This window comes from Anneissia japonica, unplaced genomic scaffold, assembly GCF_011630105.1.
Source record: "Anneissia japonica isolate Jap-2015-1 unplaced genomic scaffold, ASM1163010v1 scaffold287797_len360924_cov175, whole genome shotgun sequence".
In the NCBI taxonomy this organism is placed as follows: domain Eukaryota; kingdom Metazoa; phylum Echinodermata; class Crinoidea; order Comatulida; family Comatulidae; genus Anneissia; species Anneissia japonica.
Genome location: NW_022720147.1, coordinates 25,027 through 40,990, shown reverse-complemented (window position 1 = coordinate 40,990; position 15,964 = coordinate 25,027). Strand labels below are relative to the sequence as shown.

The 15,964-nt window shown below is 35.6% G+C and overlaps 1 protein-coding gene across 4 annotated transcripts in view; it reads right to left on the bottom strand.

The window, feature by feature from the left end:
* LOC117111278 (ras-related protein Rab-10-like) overlaps window positions 1-15,964 on the bottom strand; it is a 35,441-nt gene that overhangs the window by 18,816 nt on the left and 661 nt on the right. The window contains exon 1 of one of the 4 annotated variants that reach the window (XM_033254196.1): window positions 8,101-8,473. The exons of 1 other annotated variant lie outside the window; for it this stretch is intronic. In XM_033254196.1, coding sequence (XP_033110087.1) covers window positions 8,101-8,245 — 145 coding nt within the window. In that variant the 5' untranslated portion in view covers window positions 8,246-8,473. Of the gene's footprint in view, window positions 1-284; window positions 657-3,460; window positions 3,582-8,100; window positions 8,474-15,964 lie in introns of those variants that run through there. 2 more of the 4 variants (XM_033254201.1, XM_033254197.1) reach the window with 2 other exon arrangements.

The following is a 15,964-nucleotide window of genomic DNA, read 5'->3' as shown; positions in this document are numbered from 1 at the left end:
ACCCAAGTTTGGTCATCAAAAATATTTACGGGTCCGAGGTTTTTTAAATATATTTTATTTGACAAAAATTGATGTAGTTGAGAGAATTTAATATTAGTGCGAACATTCTGCAATGAAGATATACCAGTGGTGGTACCAAGATTTGCATGGCAGTGGGTGTCCATTGTAAAAATATTTACATTAAATGTATTATAGGGCATGAGAAAAAGAAGGTACTGTACTGTAAAAAGACTGCATTTGTTGGAAAGGCAACAAACATAAAACAAAGCCACAACTTGACTTACCTAAGGTAGGGCCTGGATTACTGGGAAATTCTTCTTCATTCATTGCTAATAAAAGACAGCTCTTCCCCACAGTACTGTCCCCTAACAACAATAGCCGCATCAACTTATCATACTGTTTTAACTTTTGAGCCTCTTCCATAATGAATGTTCTCTTACAATACACTCAAACAATGCTACTAGCATCATAAAAAACTATTAACATGATCCCCCACTATGCGTCACTCTGTAGTCTACAGTACAGAAAGTTGTTAACATGGTACTATTTCCTGTCATTTTATAAAAAATGTGAAGTAGTGTTAACAGTCTTTCATTAGTCTCTTTTTCAACTATTCAGTCTACTCTTTTCTCTACTATTCAGTTCAGCTTGTTATTATCTTCCATTGCAATACAGTATGCTAAAGTACAATATGGAATCTGCCTGTTTTAATCCATTGTGTACAACACAAGCCTGCTCGTGGCCCTCTTATCTGTCAAACAAACCATGCAGTAACCGATCAAGTTATTATTTGCATTGTTTGACATACAAATATTTCAATAGCCAGACACAAGATGGCGCTCTTTGGCTTGTGTCCTGGTAAATGGTTTATTCACCAGACAAAACATAGTATTTGCACAAATTCAAACTTCTCATATGTCCTAAAAAAAACTGTGCCTTTACACAAAAAAAAAAATGACTTTTAAGTCAGCTAGCATCCCTCCTCCCTAAAATACTTTTGAAGATCATTTTAATAAAACAGTGATTTTTTTTAGAGTAACACCTGTAAATCCAAGGAGAGCAATCTCTCATACAGTACTTGGAATCTCTGCAGAAATGACAGGGTCCTGGGGAAAATCCCCTCCCAATGCAGATAACCTAGACACCTACAGTATGCACATTTTTGAGTATTTTAAGCTGTTCACAAACATTTAATTTCCCTGCACCTGTTACCTTGCCACTAGACAGAAAGTTTGGTTTTGAGTCTTCTGCCTAAGCTTGACCTGGCGGCAGTAGACATTACACTATCGTAGTTTCTTATGCAACTAGGTAGTAGAATATACAGTATGCAAATTGTTTAGTGTAACCATCAGCTTTCTTCATCAATTTCATGAACACTTGAAGCTTCAACATTAGGGGCTAATAAAAGTGTATGACTGGTAGAAGGTGTGGCGTCAGAATGTATTTATTTACTACATAATAGTAAAATCGATTAAATAAACTTTTGAAACCCCAAAAAATTGTCAAATTTTCCCCCAGTTCTAGAGATTTTTAGCAATGCCTGATCACACACACTATTTTTCATCGGGGACATTGACCCTGTCAGGGCCTTGGAACCCTAGTCAGGCAAATTCTGGCGCCACCACTAACTGGAAGTTGAAGGCATTACTCCACAGGCATTTATAGCTGACCATTTAAACAAAAAATTGCTTTCCCTTGGTCATTTACCACTTACTAAAAACATTTTGTTAAGGACGTTTTCTGGGGAAACCGCAAAGGGTGAGAAAACATATTGGTTTTCTGGACTACCTGATGGAAGCTTTATCAAACGTTTAGAAGAACAAGCACAAAACAAAAATGTTTGGAAAAACTGGATGCCTAGAACCTGCCATAAAAAAGTGTATGAAGGTTTTTGGAAGTGCACATCAAAGTTTAGGTGCGGCCCTCGGAGTTGAATCAAAATTTCACTTTGGCCCTCCGACCAATTTTGATGCCCAACCCTGGTGTACAGTAACACTTGATGCTGGAGGAACTTTTACCAAGATAATTTTTATGATCAAATTCAACTCAAAATACTGTTTTTCCAGGGCAAATAACTATGTAAGAATCTTTCTTTTTTTTAATATCCAATATAATTATATAATTTGTTTTATGAACATTACAAAAAATTCACAAGTGCTAGCTCCGTGGACGACCTGTATTGCAACATATACAGTACAGTAAAATGTAGGGAAATTCCAGATAGGCTATTTTTTTAAAAAGTAATACTGTAAACATGTGAACTGATATACCCCTATGGCATAACTGCCATCCTAACAAGGCAGCTTCATCATGAAAACTCCACACCATATTGACCTGTGACATGGAAGGTTGGATAAAAAATGACACTTGGATAACTGACAGGAAGTAAAGGCAATTTATGACAAGTCTAGACAATGGCACCTTTGATAAATTTGCATACTGATCCATAAATATAAAGTATTTACTTATCTCTATGATTAGGATTATAACAGTTTATTCTCCATATCTCTTTCAGTAGACAGAGTTGCATTACCATGTTTTAACTGTCAGGCCAGCAACACCCACAATGATCATGTATGGACCATAGGGTATTTGATTTTACCTCCTATATGATCTCTACTGTCTGAATGGCAGTGATAATATCACTAATATTCAAAAGAGGGGACACCTGGGATAAGTGCCAAGGATTCCACACTATCAGGGACCCGGGCCACTAGAGTAAAAAAAATATATTAAAGTGATTGAAAAATGTCTTCCATTTTGGACAAATAATCTTTTAAAATCTTTGTCCAGACCCCTAATTATGCTTTGTCCCTAAAGCCTACGTTGTCAGATGGGGGAGGAAGAGTCACAATAAGATATTAACATCCAATGATACAAAGACCCAAAACAAAAAAAATACACATACCTGTTTGTAAAACAGAAAATAAGGATTTTCCTCATTGACATAATAACAAATTACAAAGTTAAAAAGTCATTAAAAAATTATGAAGCTAACGAGTCTCAACTACAGTAGAGTGCAGTATTACTGGTGAAGGTGATGTGGTGAGTTCAAACCATGGTGCTATAATTGGCCATGTGAAGATCAGTAGATTTTCAGTCTATCTACTGTACATCCAAGTATAAATTTCATAGGTTGAGGGCAAAGATTGTTTATGGATTTCACTGTAATTCAACATAAATTTGAAACATTCTAGAAAACACAAATTATGTTAACATAGTTTAAATACCAGTTTATTAACATCAAAACATAGAATGACGTCATTTTTTAAGCAGATCTTTGTTTCATGGTATTTGATTGGACCAATCAATCTTATAGTAGTATATATTATTCCTTGATTGGCATTTTATGTAGTTTATGTTAAATTCAACAACACATTACAGCAAGAAAACCTCCTGAGAATTGGTTAAAAAATGTCGTACAAATTATCTGGAGGTTTATTAATAATGAGAAACTTACCAATAGTCGTTGGGTTATCCGACTCGAATGGTTTATCCTCTAGGCTCATTATTAAACTAGATTTCCCAACTGTTGCATCACCAATCGTTAACAATTTCAAAAGCATTATACGGATAGTAAGAGTTTCTCTTTCACCTTTACCCTAAGATTTACTAAATTTCTTGATTTTCCCCCTTACAAGTGAATCAAATCAGATAGTCCAGATAAGATGTTACTTTACAGTAAGGTATTTACTGAACTGTGCAGTTTGTCAATCAAGTAAAACTTACTATATTGACTGGACTAAAACACCACTGAAACTAAAAGTAAATGGCTGGTCACATGACTATATATTAATATTCATGAATTATCTTATTTCAAAATTAATATACAGAGTTCTATAAATATTATCAATGAATCCATTCACTTTCTCTACAGTGCTTCTAAATGGTTTCTATAGTGTGGTATGAAAGTTGTTAAATGATTTATTTACATACATCTTACAATAAAATTTTTAAAACCATTCATTTAAATCAAGTAGGTAATGTAATTTAATGTAATCAGATTTACATAGAGCTTCACCAAAACGGTCTCAAAGCACTCAAGGTGTGGACTGGCTATTACAGTAACTTGCTTCTCCCCTAAGTGTCTTTACGTATGTACAGTCAGTGGCATAATGGCTATGAGCTCTCACTGGCAAAAGCCAGGGGACCCAACAAATTCAACTATTTTTTTTTTAAGATACGGTACACTCACGTACATACATAAACTGTGTATGTGTATGTGTACGCCGGGGACCCCCAACAAATTCAACTATTTTTTAAAACATACTCTTGCATACAATACATAAACTGTGTATGTGTACTGTGTACACTGAAGCTGGCAGCCTCCAGTGGGGGACCGCTAAAGGGTCTGGTGCCCCTATAGGGCCCTACCCTGGGGCCTCATGCCCCTTTTATTACACCACTGTGTACAGTATTCATTAATATGTTGATGTTTTAAATTTTATGAGATGGAAAGATAGATAAACTTATGAGAGACATTAGTGGTGTAAGCGAGGGTCAGGGGAAAATTCCCCACTGTCAGACAAACACGAAGCCCACCGTCGTTTGGCTCTTGAAGCCATTGGATTACAAATATTAATTTCCCAATCTAAACCAAAGTTACTGCTACTGCTACACCCCAAGGTACCCTTTGTTGGCAAATTTCTGGAGTCATTACTAATAAAATACAGAGACCAGTATGTATAGTAAAGAGAGTTTTCTAAACAGACTTTCTTAATCACTTGACAGTGTGGTTTAATGAAAGAGAATGAAGATGATGCGTTGCTGTGGGAACACTCGTGCTTGGCGCAAGGGCCAACTAACCCATTTTATTTTCGAAGGGTGTTTTGGGAGCGAATAAGCAGTTAGTATGTGTATGCATAAAGTAATTCACAAAGTAGACTTAAGAAAAGATTAAAATGAACGGAATTAATGGATAAATAATGGAATCCCATGCATTTGTTTACTGTCAAAACTTCCTAATTGTAGTACAAAACAGAGGAGTGGTGTCCTCATAAACTACCCGTTAGCATTCCTGTAATAAAACCAATAAAAATAAACTATAGGAAATCAATGGAGAATTTACTGGTCCATCACTCACATATACTCAGGCCTTGAATTTGGGTTTTTAGGGGAAAGGCCACTTTTGAAATGATTATAAAAGGCACCATTACGATATAAAAAGGGCATCCAGATGACACGGAACAAGGGGTGTTGCGTTATGGAGAGTAATGTGACTGGAAATGGTCTGTCAGTTTGTTGTTACCATGCGCCAGTAATGTTGGAGTACAGCAAGATGAAACTATTTATGTAATTCATGAATAAAGTTTGGGGTTTGTCGGGTAGTGAAATGATTATTGTACATTTTAAGTGCTCCCTCCATGCATAAGTGTAAGCTAAGTTACGGTGATTAATGAGTGAAGATATGGTGACAACTATTACGAAGTTCACTCTTTTCAAGAGGGGATGCAAATGCTTTGTGAAAATGAGTATGCGGCGGCCTGCGGTACTCATTTTCACAAAGGAATACACTCAGCTGGTTAGCTAACAATAGGCCTATGCAAATTTACATGAACACCTGGTAAGAAAGGTGCAATCACGTTCTGTTGCCTAGCAAACGTCTGTACTGTAGCGTGGGGGATGTGTGCTAGCCTACTGATGTACTGTGTATAGCAGGGGACGATGAAGCATAATATGACTAGGCCTAGGCCTAAGTAGACAGTGCAATTTTATGTGATAGAAAGCACACTTTCGAAAGAAATAAATTAAAATAAGAAAAAAATTAACTAGGGCCTCAGAATAATTTAGTTGCAGAGGTACCTTGTTTAAGTATTATATGCTAACTATGCGGCTCTTGCAGCCATAGCTAGACAAGGCACTCATGTGCAAAGCAGTGGTGTTTGTTTATCCATGAAAAAAGCACACCGGGAAAGTTTGCTTTACCAGGAAAAGGTGACGTAATCTAGCTTATGACGTATGCATGCTAACTTTAGCGTGAGTGTGACGTCACCAAAAAATAAAAATTTTCTATTATAACCAAAATATTAATAACTACAAGGTTTGTGGGCATAAATTCCCACCATCTCCTTGCCATACAAATTACAGCTCCCATTGACGTCTCAGTCGAGAAATACGGGTAGCTGAAGTTTTTCTCAAAAATCTGACTACGAAACCAAATCGAAAAATTCATGTTCTACTTTTGGCTCTGAGTTGCTTCGCACACGCCGCTGAAGGCGGCATTCCGGGAACCCTGCGTCAAGGCCAGTGTATCACAAAATAACACTTATAATGTATTACTGCCTTCTTTGGGCACCAAGGCTATACTGGCCTCAACTGAGGTAATTTTTTGGGGGCATACAAGCCAATTGGGAGTGCACCGGAGGCACTGGCCATGGTGGTTTTGGTTAGATTCGAGGCTTGAGTACTTATTTGGTGCTAAACACGTATAGTACAAAATAAGATACGAAATGATTTGTGGAAAAGAAACTTAAAAATTAATGAACATCCATTAGGTCGGAGCCCAGTCTATTTCCAATGGGATCCAAATGATAGTACTGTAAGTAGCAAGAAGATAGTAGTGTAGGAAGCAGTTTGCTCAGCATTTGCAATTTGCTCTCTCCACCACAAGGTTGGGGATTTCAATCCCACGCTTTCCATTGTGATGTCCTTGTGCAAGGCACAATCTATAAATTGCTCATTTCACCTACGTGAGTATATTACTGTCCTAAAACATGAACAGGCCTACTACAGTACCTCTAATTTTTCTATGTACATTTTGTGCATGTAATACTCCCACTGGAATAGAGAACAGTTTTAACTTGTAATGTTTCCAAAGATCAGAAAAATAATTTTAAGAGACTTGTTTATATATTAACGTGGGAAAATACATGCAGTAGGGATCTAGTCATTGTATTCTAACAAATCTGCTTGATGACATACAGGTTACTAACTTCATGCTGGGGCGGATACAGGATTTTACCGTAGGGGGTGCGCAAGAGAAGTGTGAACATTTTGAGAATATGGACCTCTCGGTGCCCAGAAATTCACTCTCATGCCTTAAAACCTTATATTACAAAAAAAGGGTACAAAACTATGAAAAATACTTTTTTATTCACAAAATACTCATTGGTTGAAGTTTTTAACACTTTTTAACCAATCAGATGCCTGAAATTGATGTATGCAAATACCCCCTACCCCTTACTATAGCATCTGTACCCCCCAGTATAGCTGAGTACCTCTTCAGAATAATGTACAGTAGATTTAACACATTTTTGGTTATTACTTTACTGTAGTACAGTATTAAAGTGTACTTCCTTGGTATGTCAACTACCGGTACAGTAGTTCTTATTGTACGATGACAAACACAGCATCTTTTGATCTGACCCTTGACATACTGTATATCATACACTGTACACATTTGACTCATTAGTATGACCATGGTTCACACAAATACAATTACACGTACAATACCTGTTTCAAATTAAACATGTACTGTAGTCCTACCTGTAATTTATTAATTTATTCTATTTTTAAACTTATTTAATACCCAGGTAGATTTTATTACAAAACTATGGTCCTGCACAATTACTAAAGGATCATACGAAAATACACACAAAATTACAAGAATAATTAATACAAATAGAAAAATGTTTATTATATTTAAATCATCACAGTTATGAACATTTTAGTACATGATGATAGTTTAAGCTTTTATTTAGTCAAAGTTAGACCCAGGACCACAAATAGAGACTTTACCTTCTAGTTGGTTAATAAATGGTTGAATAGACTTTGGCATGATTCTTTAATTGTGATATAATTGTAGTCATGGCAACTATGCACATGAGTCTAATATAGAATGGAATCCAGTATGTTAATTCTGGTTAATTGTAATACCAGATTACACTCATTATTTCTTAAAATGTTAACCTTGTTTTAAGTTCTTTTCAACTACAATACAATGAGTATATTAATTATACCATCAGCCATAAACTAAACTACAATAATACAAGTTATTTTCACAAATATTAAAAGAAATTATTATTATTATTATTATTATTAAGTACTTTACCTCAATTGTGAGAAATATAAAATTTCAGCCAGAGAGTGAAATGTACGTACCTATAGTAGCCACAAAGTCGAAGCTGAATTCATTATCAGTAAAGCGACGTACTAAACTGGACTTGCCAATGGTTGAATCACCCACCATTAAAAAACGAAAGAGATGGTCATAATCCTTACGGCTCTTTTCTTTATCCACCATCATGTAAGGTGTTAAAATTATACAATCTCTGAATGACTAGAACTAAACAGCATAGCATATCCTGCACCATAAGGAAGTCATTGTATTAGTACGACATTCTGTTCAGTAACTCAACAAAAAATTGCACTCACACAGTACTCAATCAAATACAAACTTCCGATTGTTTTTTTTTTCCTTTCTTCCCGTTGTCAGAAACTTAAGACTATTAAAGTTGTTGCAGCTTCAACAAGTTGAAATCATTTCATCACTCTATATGGAAATCAGACCCTGACCTTCTTTACCTCATCCTGTTGACCTATGACCTTATAAACGGAATCAAGCTTATAGAAAGGTCCCAAGTGAATGCAATATATTGTCAACAGTGGAAATTCATTTTGAAACATTTCTGTACAATAAGCAGGAAATGAAACTCATCTCTGGCAAATACTTGGCCGATGAAATAAGGAAGTAATTTGCATGTAGGTTCCACATCCAGTCATAGTATTAAATTACAGAACTGAACTTATTTACAACGCTATTTTTCTGTAAGATATGTCAACATACCTATTATAATAAATAGTAGATATTGGGTACAATAATAAAGCTTTTAGAACAAATGATTCATATTTAGCTGGATCATGCACTGTAAATTTCCGCTCAGCCTCGCCCCTTGGACACTGTTGCCAAGGTCCCACAAAACATGTGCGTTTGTGGGACAGCATGTGTGTTTGTGAGACATGCGCATATTTTTTGCCTTGTTCTGATTGGTCAGTTGTTAGGCTTGATTTCCATTTCTTAAATTAAAAATTATGGACGGTAACTAATTTTTACAGCAAAAATAACTTACCTGGTGAAAGTTTAAATTTATACACAATTTGGGTAGTCACACAAAATTATTAGGTTTCAATTTTTAATTTCTAAATAGCATTACTGTATGTGGACAAAATTATGCAACTATCTACAACACAAACAGATTCTTTCAAGGTGGAGATGAGGTAAACTTAACTTTGGAATTGTTTACATATGTTGTGTGGGAGGGTACGTTAAATGACTTGATATTTTAGATCTAACTTCTGCTTAAAGTATTAAAAATATTTGTATATAAAATAGGTAAACTTTCACAGCCATGTTATGGCAAGGAGGCAAACATGGTAGAAACAAATCAGATACAAACTTTACGTTATTTGTATGAGGAGAAAAAAAAGAGTTCAATGATATATTGAGAAACAACACTACAGTACTAGTAGGCCTGTATTATACAGAGATCGAAAGGGGAAAATACTACATCTTACAGTATGAAATTGAACATTTTATGATTATCTGATTAATTATGCCAAAATTATTAACTGGCCATTGAACTATACCCAGGTCAAAAATTAAGGTACGGTCTACGGATTTTGGCAAATATAAAAAAACAACATTTTTGAATGAATGAATAGAAAAACTAAAATGTAATCAAGTATTCATAAATTCATATATTCTTATGTTTTTTTTACATTTGTGTACAATAGTTGCAAAATCTCCCTATCATTATCAATATTAAAATAAATTATGTTATAAATAATATTCTTCATAACAAATATTTTTAAAAATTGCACGAGGTGAAACACAATAATGAACAATACATTGAATTGTTTCTCAGAAGATTTCATACTCCAAGAGTTTAAAGCATTTACTTTACCAAACTACAGAGGGCAGCATTTCAAAAAATTTAATTTTCATTTTATTGTTGTCTGAACATGATCATACTAACGGCAGCATTTGTCTTGCCGTTAGTTACCGTCAAAAACCAAAAAATGTATTTTTGTTTTGGCACTCCTTTTTCCTTTTATAATTGACTTTCACAAGGCAACATAATTTTTTTCTTCTTTGTGTGTGGGCTAGTAATGGCCTGGATAAAACTGTGTGTAGGTGTTCTGGCTATTTAAAGCGCAAAATGAAGAAAAGCAGACCTCTACAACAGCCATGATTACTATACTGTGAAGAATATGATAAATATCTTGCAAAGCTGACCATGAGTTTGTGCTGAATCAAAATTATACACTTATTTTAGGCACAGACTGTTCAAAATTGATGAGTACAGAATCTAAAAAGTTTAAATGATATTAATATAGTTTGACAATAAATGAATTCTCACTCTAAGCATATTTAATTAAAACAAAGTTATAACTCTAAAAATCATCACAGAACTTATGCAAGCGCAACACATTTTACTTAACAAGTATGACTCACAGCATGTTACTGGTAGGGCCACAAATACGGTATGTGCATACCAAAATACACAAGTTTACATTAATATACATTTACACTACAATATCATTTTATTTCTTTAGCAATAGCATTCAACAGACATTGCTTAATGAAATGCACAATATAATATTCCACTACATCAACAGAAGCAGAGTGAGGAAATTGGATTTTTTTTTGCCAAAAAATGGACAATTAAAAATTACCATATAAAATTCTGTCAACAAATTTAATAATTTTTCATAGCAAAATGTCTGTAAATGATTGAAACCTATTTTTTAATTGTGAATTTATAAAAAAAAAAAATTAAAATGTGGCGATTGACCATCTTGGATTTGCTATTTCGAGGTAAAAAAAAAGTGCCATCATTCTCCTTTATTCAAAATATTAGGACAAGAAACTACTTTTTTTTTTTACTTGGCCTATGAGGAATTAATGTTTTATTTCATTTTCTTAGGCCTAATTCAGACTAGGAGGATAAACCCGGCTCAACTAACCGGGTTTATCCACCTGCCAGTCTGAACTAGGTGGCTTATCTCAAGCTGAGCTGTGTTCCTATAGTAACTAGGCCTGGAGCGCCACCGTGTTTAACTTTTCTAAGCCGGGCTTTAATCGTTGCGGAGGGTCTTGCATTGACTTCGGGGGACGAAATGACCAATCAGCATTCAATTACGTACGCTGTGAGCAAGCGTACGTTTCGCGAGCAATGTTTTGAAACATGTTTCCTGGTTACGGTTCATTATTATGCAAATTCTCGTCTAGCTAAACTCGGGTTCAAATGCTGTCCTTAATTGTTGTTGCGATGGTGATCATCACTTTTCTCGAGTTCCTCGTTGTGACGAAGCCGCAATTATTGTCAATATTGAAGGAATTTATATGCAGATTGTTTTTAAAGTATGCGATTTAAATCAGCAATTTTTGATATTAAGTCTACACTGGAATGCAGAGGGTTTACTTTGAAAAGTGTCTAGGCCTAGCCCATAGCTAGCCAAGTCTAGGCCTACCTGACCACTGTTGCGGTAGGCGCCAGCATAGCATACTGTAAGTTCATATAATATTTGTTCTTTCTCAAGCATGACCATCTAACAAGCTATACACTCTAAGTCATCTCAACCACCCATTCAATTTTCTGACGACAATTGTTGTTTTCATCAAGGGATGTGGATCTTTCGTTGGGGACCTTAGCCCCCTTGTCAGGGTATCTCTGGTGTCACCACTGACTCCTGCGCAGCACCATTATTCAACTCATCAAACTTCAAGTACTGAACTAAATCTGCACATCATTATTTCTATTACAGTCCATTCAAAAGATCATTTAATGTACTACTGTTACAATGTACTACTGTTACAGTAGTACAAATAGCTCCTCGGGTATAAGCCCACACTCTACTTTTTACGCTGTAATTTTATGTACCAGCCTTTCCTCATGCAAAAGCCCAGGGTATGACTGATATCTTTATTGAATAGCATACTATACCGCACCATGAAAACTATAAATCAAATTAATATCATATTGCGGTATACAAAAATGTTTCACGGCTCATCGATCTTTAACTAGATGTACTCTTTTTACGCAGTAAAAGCATAGGCTCCCCGAGGTGCAATTTTTCCCTAGTATAAAATTTCAAAATCTTTGAATTATGAAAATATGTATACAGGTATATAAGTATTTTGAATTTGTGTGGTTAAGATGAGTATTATGGCTGGAGAGAGGGGGTAATGTCCCCCAGTCTTCACCCCTCACCCACTGACCAGTGGTTAGGTGAGGGGAAACTAAAAAAATAAGGTGATTTATAACTACTGTACTTGAGTGTGATTTGGGAGGTGGGGAAGGGAGAGACTGGGTAGGACCCCGGCTGGGTTTGGGCCTGACTGGGTATTTTAGGGGTGTCATCTACACAAAAACTGTACTTTATTAATAGTGCAAGTCTACTCAGCAGGTGTCCCCAATGGAGATGTGCACACATACGGTAGTTACTATATAGTCATTGTGATTCAGCATGGTAGCCTGACAGCACATACCGGCTAATCTCCATAGACAGCGATTGATTGCGGGAAAGTTTCCATGCTATTGCGTCTGCATGTAAACTTTCTTTGTAGCTATCCATTGCACGATATCAATCAACCTTTCTTTTGGAATTGAGTATTCATATAACAATTACTTTAAAAAAAAAAAAAATTTTGTGATATCAGAGGGTGGGGTGCTCCACCCTAAATCCTCCCTTGGCTACCTACCATTACTTACCAAGCGTGTAGCTAGGCCTAGGCTCTAGCCCTCCACTTTAGGCCTAACCTAGGCAAGATGGGCCTGCATTATTTATATTTGATTTATTCATTTGATATAGTTTTAGTTTTACATTACAACAATAAAGATTTTCACCATTACGAAACCTCACGTCACATGTTCTCAGCGTGGTGCGCTCCAATATACTGTAGTATTAGAATGCCATTTTTGGATCAGAAGATTTTTTGGGAGAAATTTTAGCATGTTTTCATTCTGATCTGTTTACAAATCTCTGTTGTGACGTCCACCCATTATTGTGTTGGATGCACTCATATGCATATTATTTGACACCACCTGTCACCTAGATAGGAACGCTTTGTAGATGTGTGCTAGTTGTTTAACAGTACATTGATTAAAACATGTAAGAAAATTATATTTGAAGTTGCTTTGCTTTTATGGCAATGATGAGGAGCTTTACAATTGGAGTACTGTATACTGCTAATCGATCAGTAATAGGTAATAGACCTCTTTCCTAATACTGTGCATCATTTTTGTATGGGCGGCCATTAGGGCCAATTACGTTTATTATTATTATTAGCAGCCAACTATTATTATTAGCTCAGATGAGAAACAGGGGTTTCAGAAAGGACTGTACATTAATGCCATTACCACTATTATTCACGTCCCATGGATGGCATGGTCGGTTAACTGCGCCATCCATGCGACGGTTCCATGTGATGGCTCTAAGGAACCAAAGGCTGTGAGTTTGAATCGCGTCTTGTATTCAATTAATTTTTTTTAAAGACATCTGAAATTTGTACAAATTATTTAATCTAATTATTAAAAAATTTTCTCTTATTATGAGGAGCTTTAGAAGTACTCAGCTGATTGATTGATTAATTAGTTAATTACTAGATCTCTTTTTGTGAAGTGCGCCACCAATACCAAGGACTGTCTATACTGCTATTACCACTAATAGGACACGTCGTATAGATGATACAGTCAGTTAACGATGTCTATTATTCAACTAAAGGTCGTGAGTTCGAATCGAATCTTGGTACAGTATTCACTTCTTTTTTTTCCAATTTTAACACATTTTGATTTTGTACTTGTAGTGAACATGGGGGAACATGCCCCCCAAAAATATTTCGGTCTCCCTCCCAATCACCCCCCAAAAAAATCACAGTCAAATAGTTAAAAATTACCTCAAATCACCTTATTTTGCGAGCCAGTTCCCCCTCACCTACAGTAATCAACAAGCCCCGCCACTTCACCTTTGTACCCCATCAGCCTCCTACTATTTCAAGATTCCTGGATACGCCACTGTGCCCAACTAGTGAGGTATAATAGCGAAACCTTGGTAGATAAACTAGGCAAATTTGGCTATTTTTAAAAGCTGTTCTGAGACGCTTGAGATTGTATTATTAATCCAAAAGAAAAAAAAATGTTTTGGTCCGAGAAGTTGTGGTCGACAGGGAATAGAGCCCTCGGCCAGTTCGACAGGGTGTGTGTGGGACAAGTGCAATGCCTCAGTCTTGAATTCTAATCAGTGAGCCAACATGCATGGTCTACTGTATCTGGCATGATAAAAAAAAAGCTCCAATGAGAACTCTCTATAAAAAGCAATGTAATAAAAGCAATATTATTGTATAATTTGCTGAAGTACAGTATGTCTCTTTATTGTAACTAAATAATTCTGATGTTCCTATACAAAGGTGATGATTTACATGAATAGCTAATTTTACTGAAAGTAATGTAGCATGAGCATCCGACCAGCTTGTTGAAACCCAGTTTGCCAAAACCCAGCTTGCTGAGTCCATGGCCTCTTTGCCAAAACCCAGTTTGTCGAATCCAGTTCCCCAAAATCATGACAACCCAGTTTGCCGAAACCCAGCTTGCCGAATCTTGTCGTCACCATCGTACTTAAATTCAGCATACTGTCTGTGCTTTTGAAAATTGATGGGTTGGTTAGGGAGGAGCCGCACTTATATATACACATTAAAAGGCAAAATACTGGAAAACGTATTAAGCATTAACCCCAACCCCATAAAAAACTCTCCCCGCAAACTCTTTTATAGGGATTTTTATGCCAGGATCCTTACCAAGGTTCTACTGTAGTTGGTCCCTTGATACGGTTTCCCCTGTCTGTCATGTTGGACACACTGTCAGAAAGGTTCTGGAGTCACCACTGGCCTATATCAATTTATTTATTTCCTTTTAATTAAACTTTATATATTAATACAAATATGCTTATAAAACATTTTAATTGATAGGATCATTGCATTTCAATTATTTTATTTTAGTTAACCAAATCGTTATAATGTTTGATTTACAGAAAAAAACAAAAAGAATCATTTAACTACAATAAGCTGCTATTTATTATATACGAATACTACATGGAGTGCTCGTCAATTTCATGCAATTTTTAAGGCAAAACTGACAATCAATGTTTTCGAGTTGACAAAGTCGCATTCGGCAACCTGAGTTTCGGAAAATGGACTTGGCAATCTGGCAATCTGGCATACAGCAAACTGGGTTTCGACAATTATAAGACATTAAATTCTTACTCGTAATTAATTATGATACTAGTAATATAAAGCAATCCATACCATGGTTAGTGAACATCAAACAGTAAGACTAAAACAAATAATGTAAGAATAAAAAAAATTAACCATCCTTTTTAAATCACAAAATGTTCAGTATAAAATTCATTGAGTGTAAAAAAAGGAAGACGTGTTACTGAGAATAAGAGATAAAGAAATTTTCCAGCGGTCAAAGAAAGTTAAACAATTTTTTTTTTTTTTTTTAGTGTTGGTTATAAATGAACACAAAAGAAGAAGGTATGAAACAAATATATATTGCGCTGTAAACTTTGCGACAGTGTTTTTGAAGCTGTATACAATGAATTAACCGTCTTGGTTATTATCAGGATCACATCCATGTTTTGTTTTTGGTATGTGGAAATTTGTTACTCATCATAAAACTATGTAACTCTGGAAAATGTGTTGATATGAATGCCTAGAGGCCTACACTAACACTTGGTATAGTTAATTATTAAATTTAGGTCTAGGCCTACGCAATTTCATCTAGGCCTAAGGCAATATGCAATTTAGTACTCTACACCCAAACCAACCAGAACTAAACTTCATGTATTGTTGTTAATTATTAAGGTATAGTAGGCGAGTGTAGTGTAGTATTCATTCACAATTAGCACCTAATTTAAGCTACCTGGAATATGTAGAGGCCTAGCTTACTGAGGCTGAGCCCCTAAA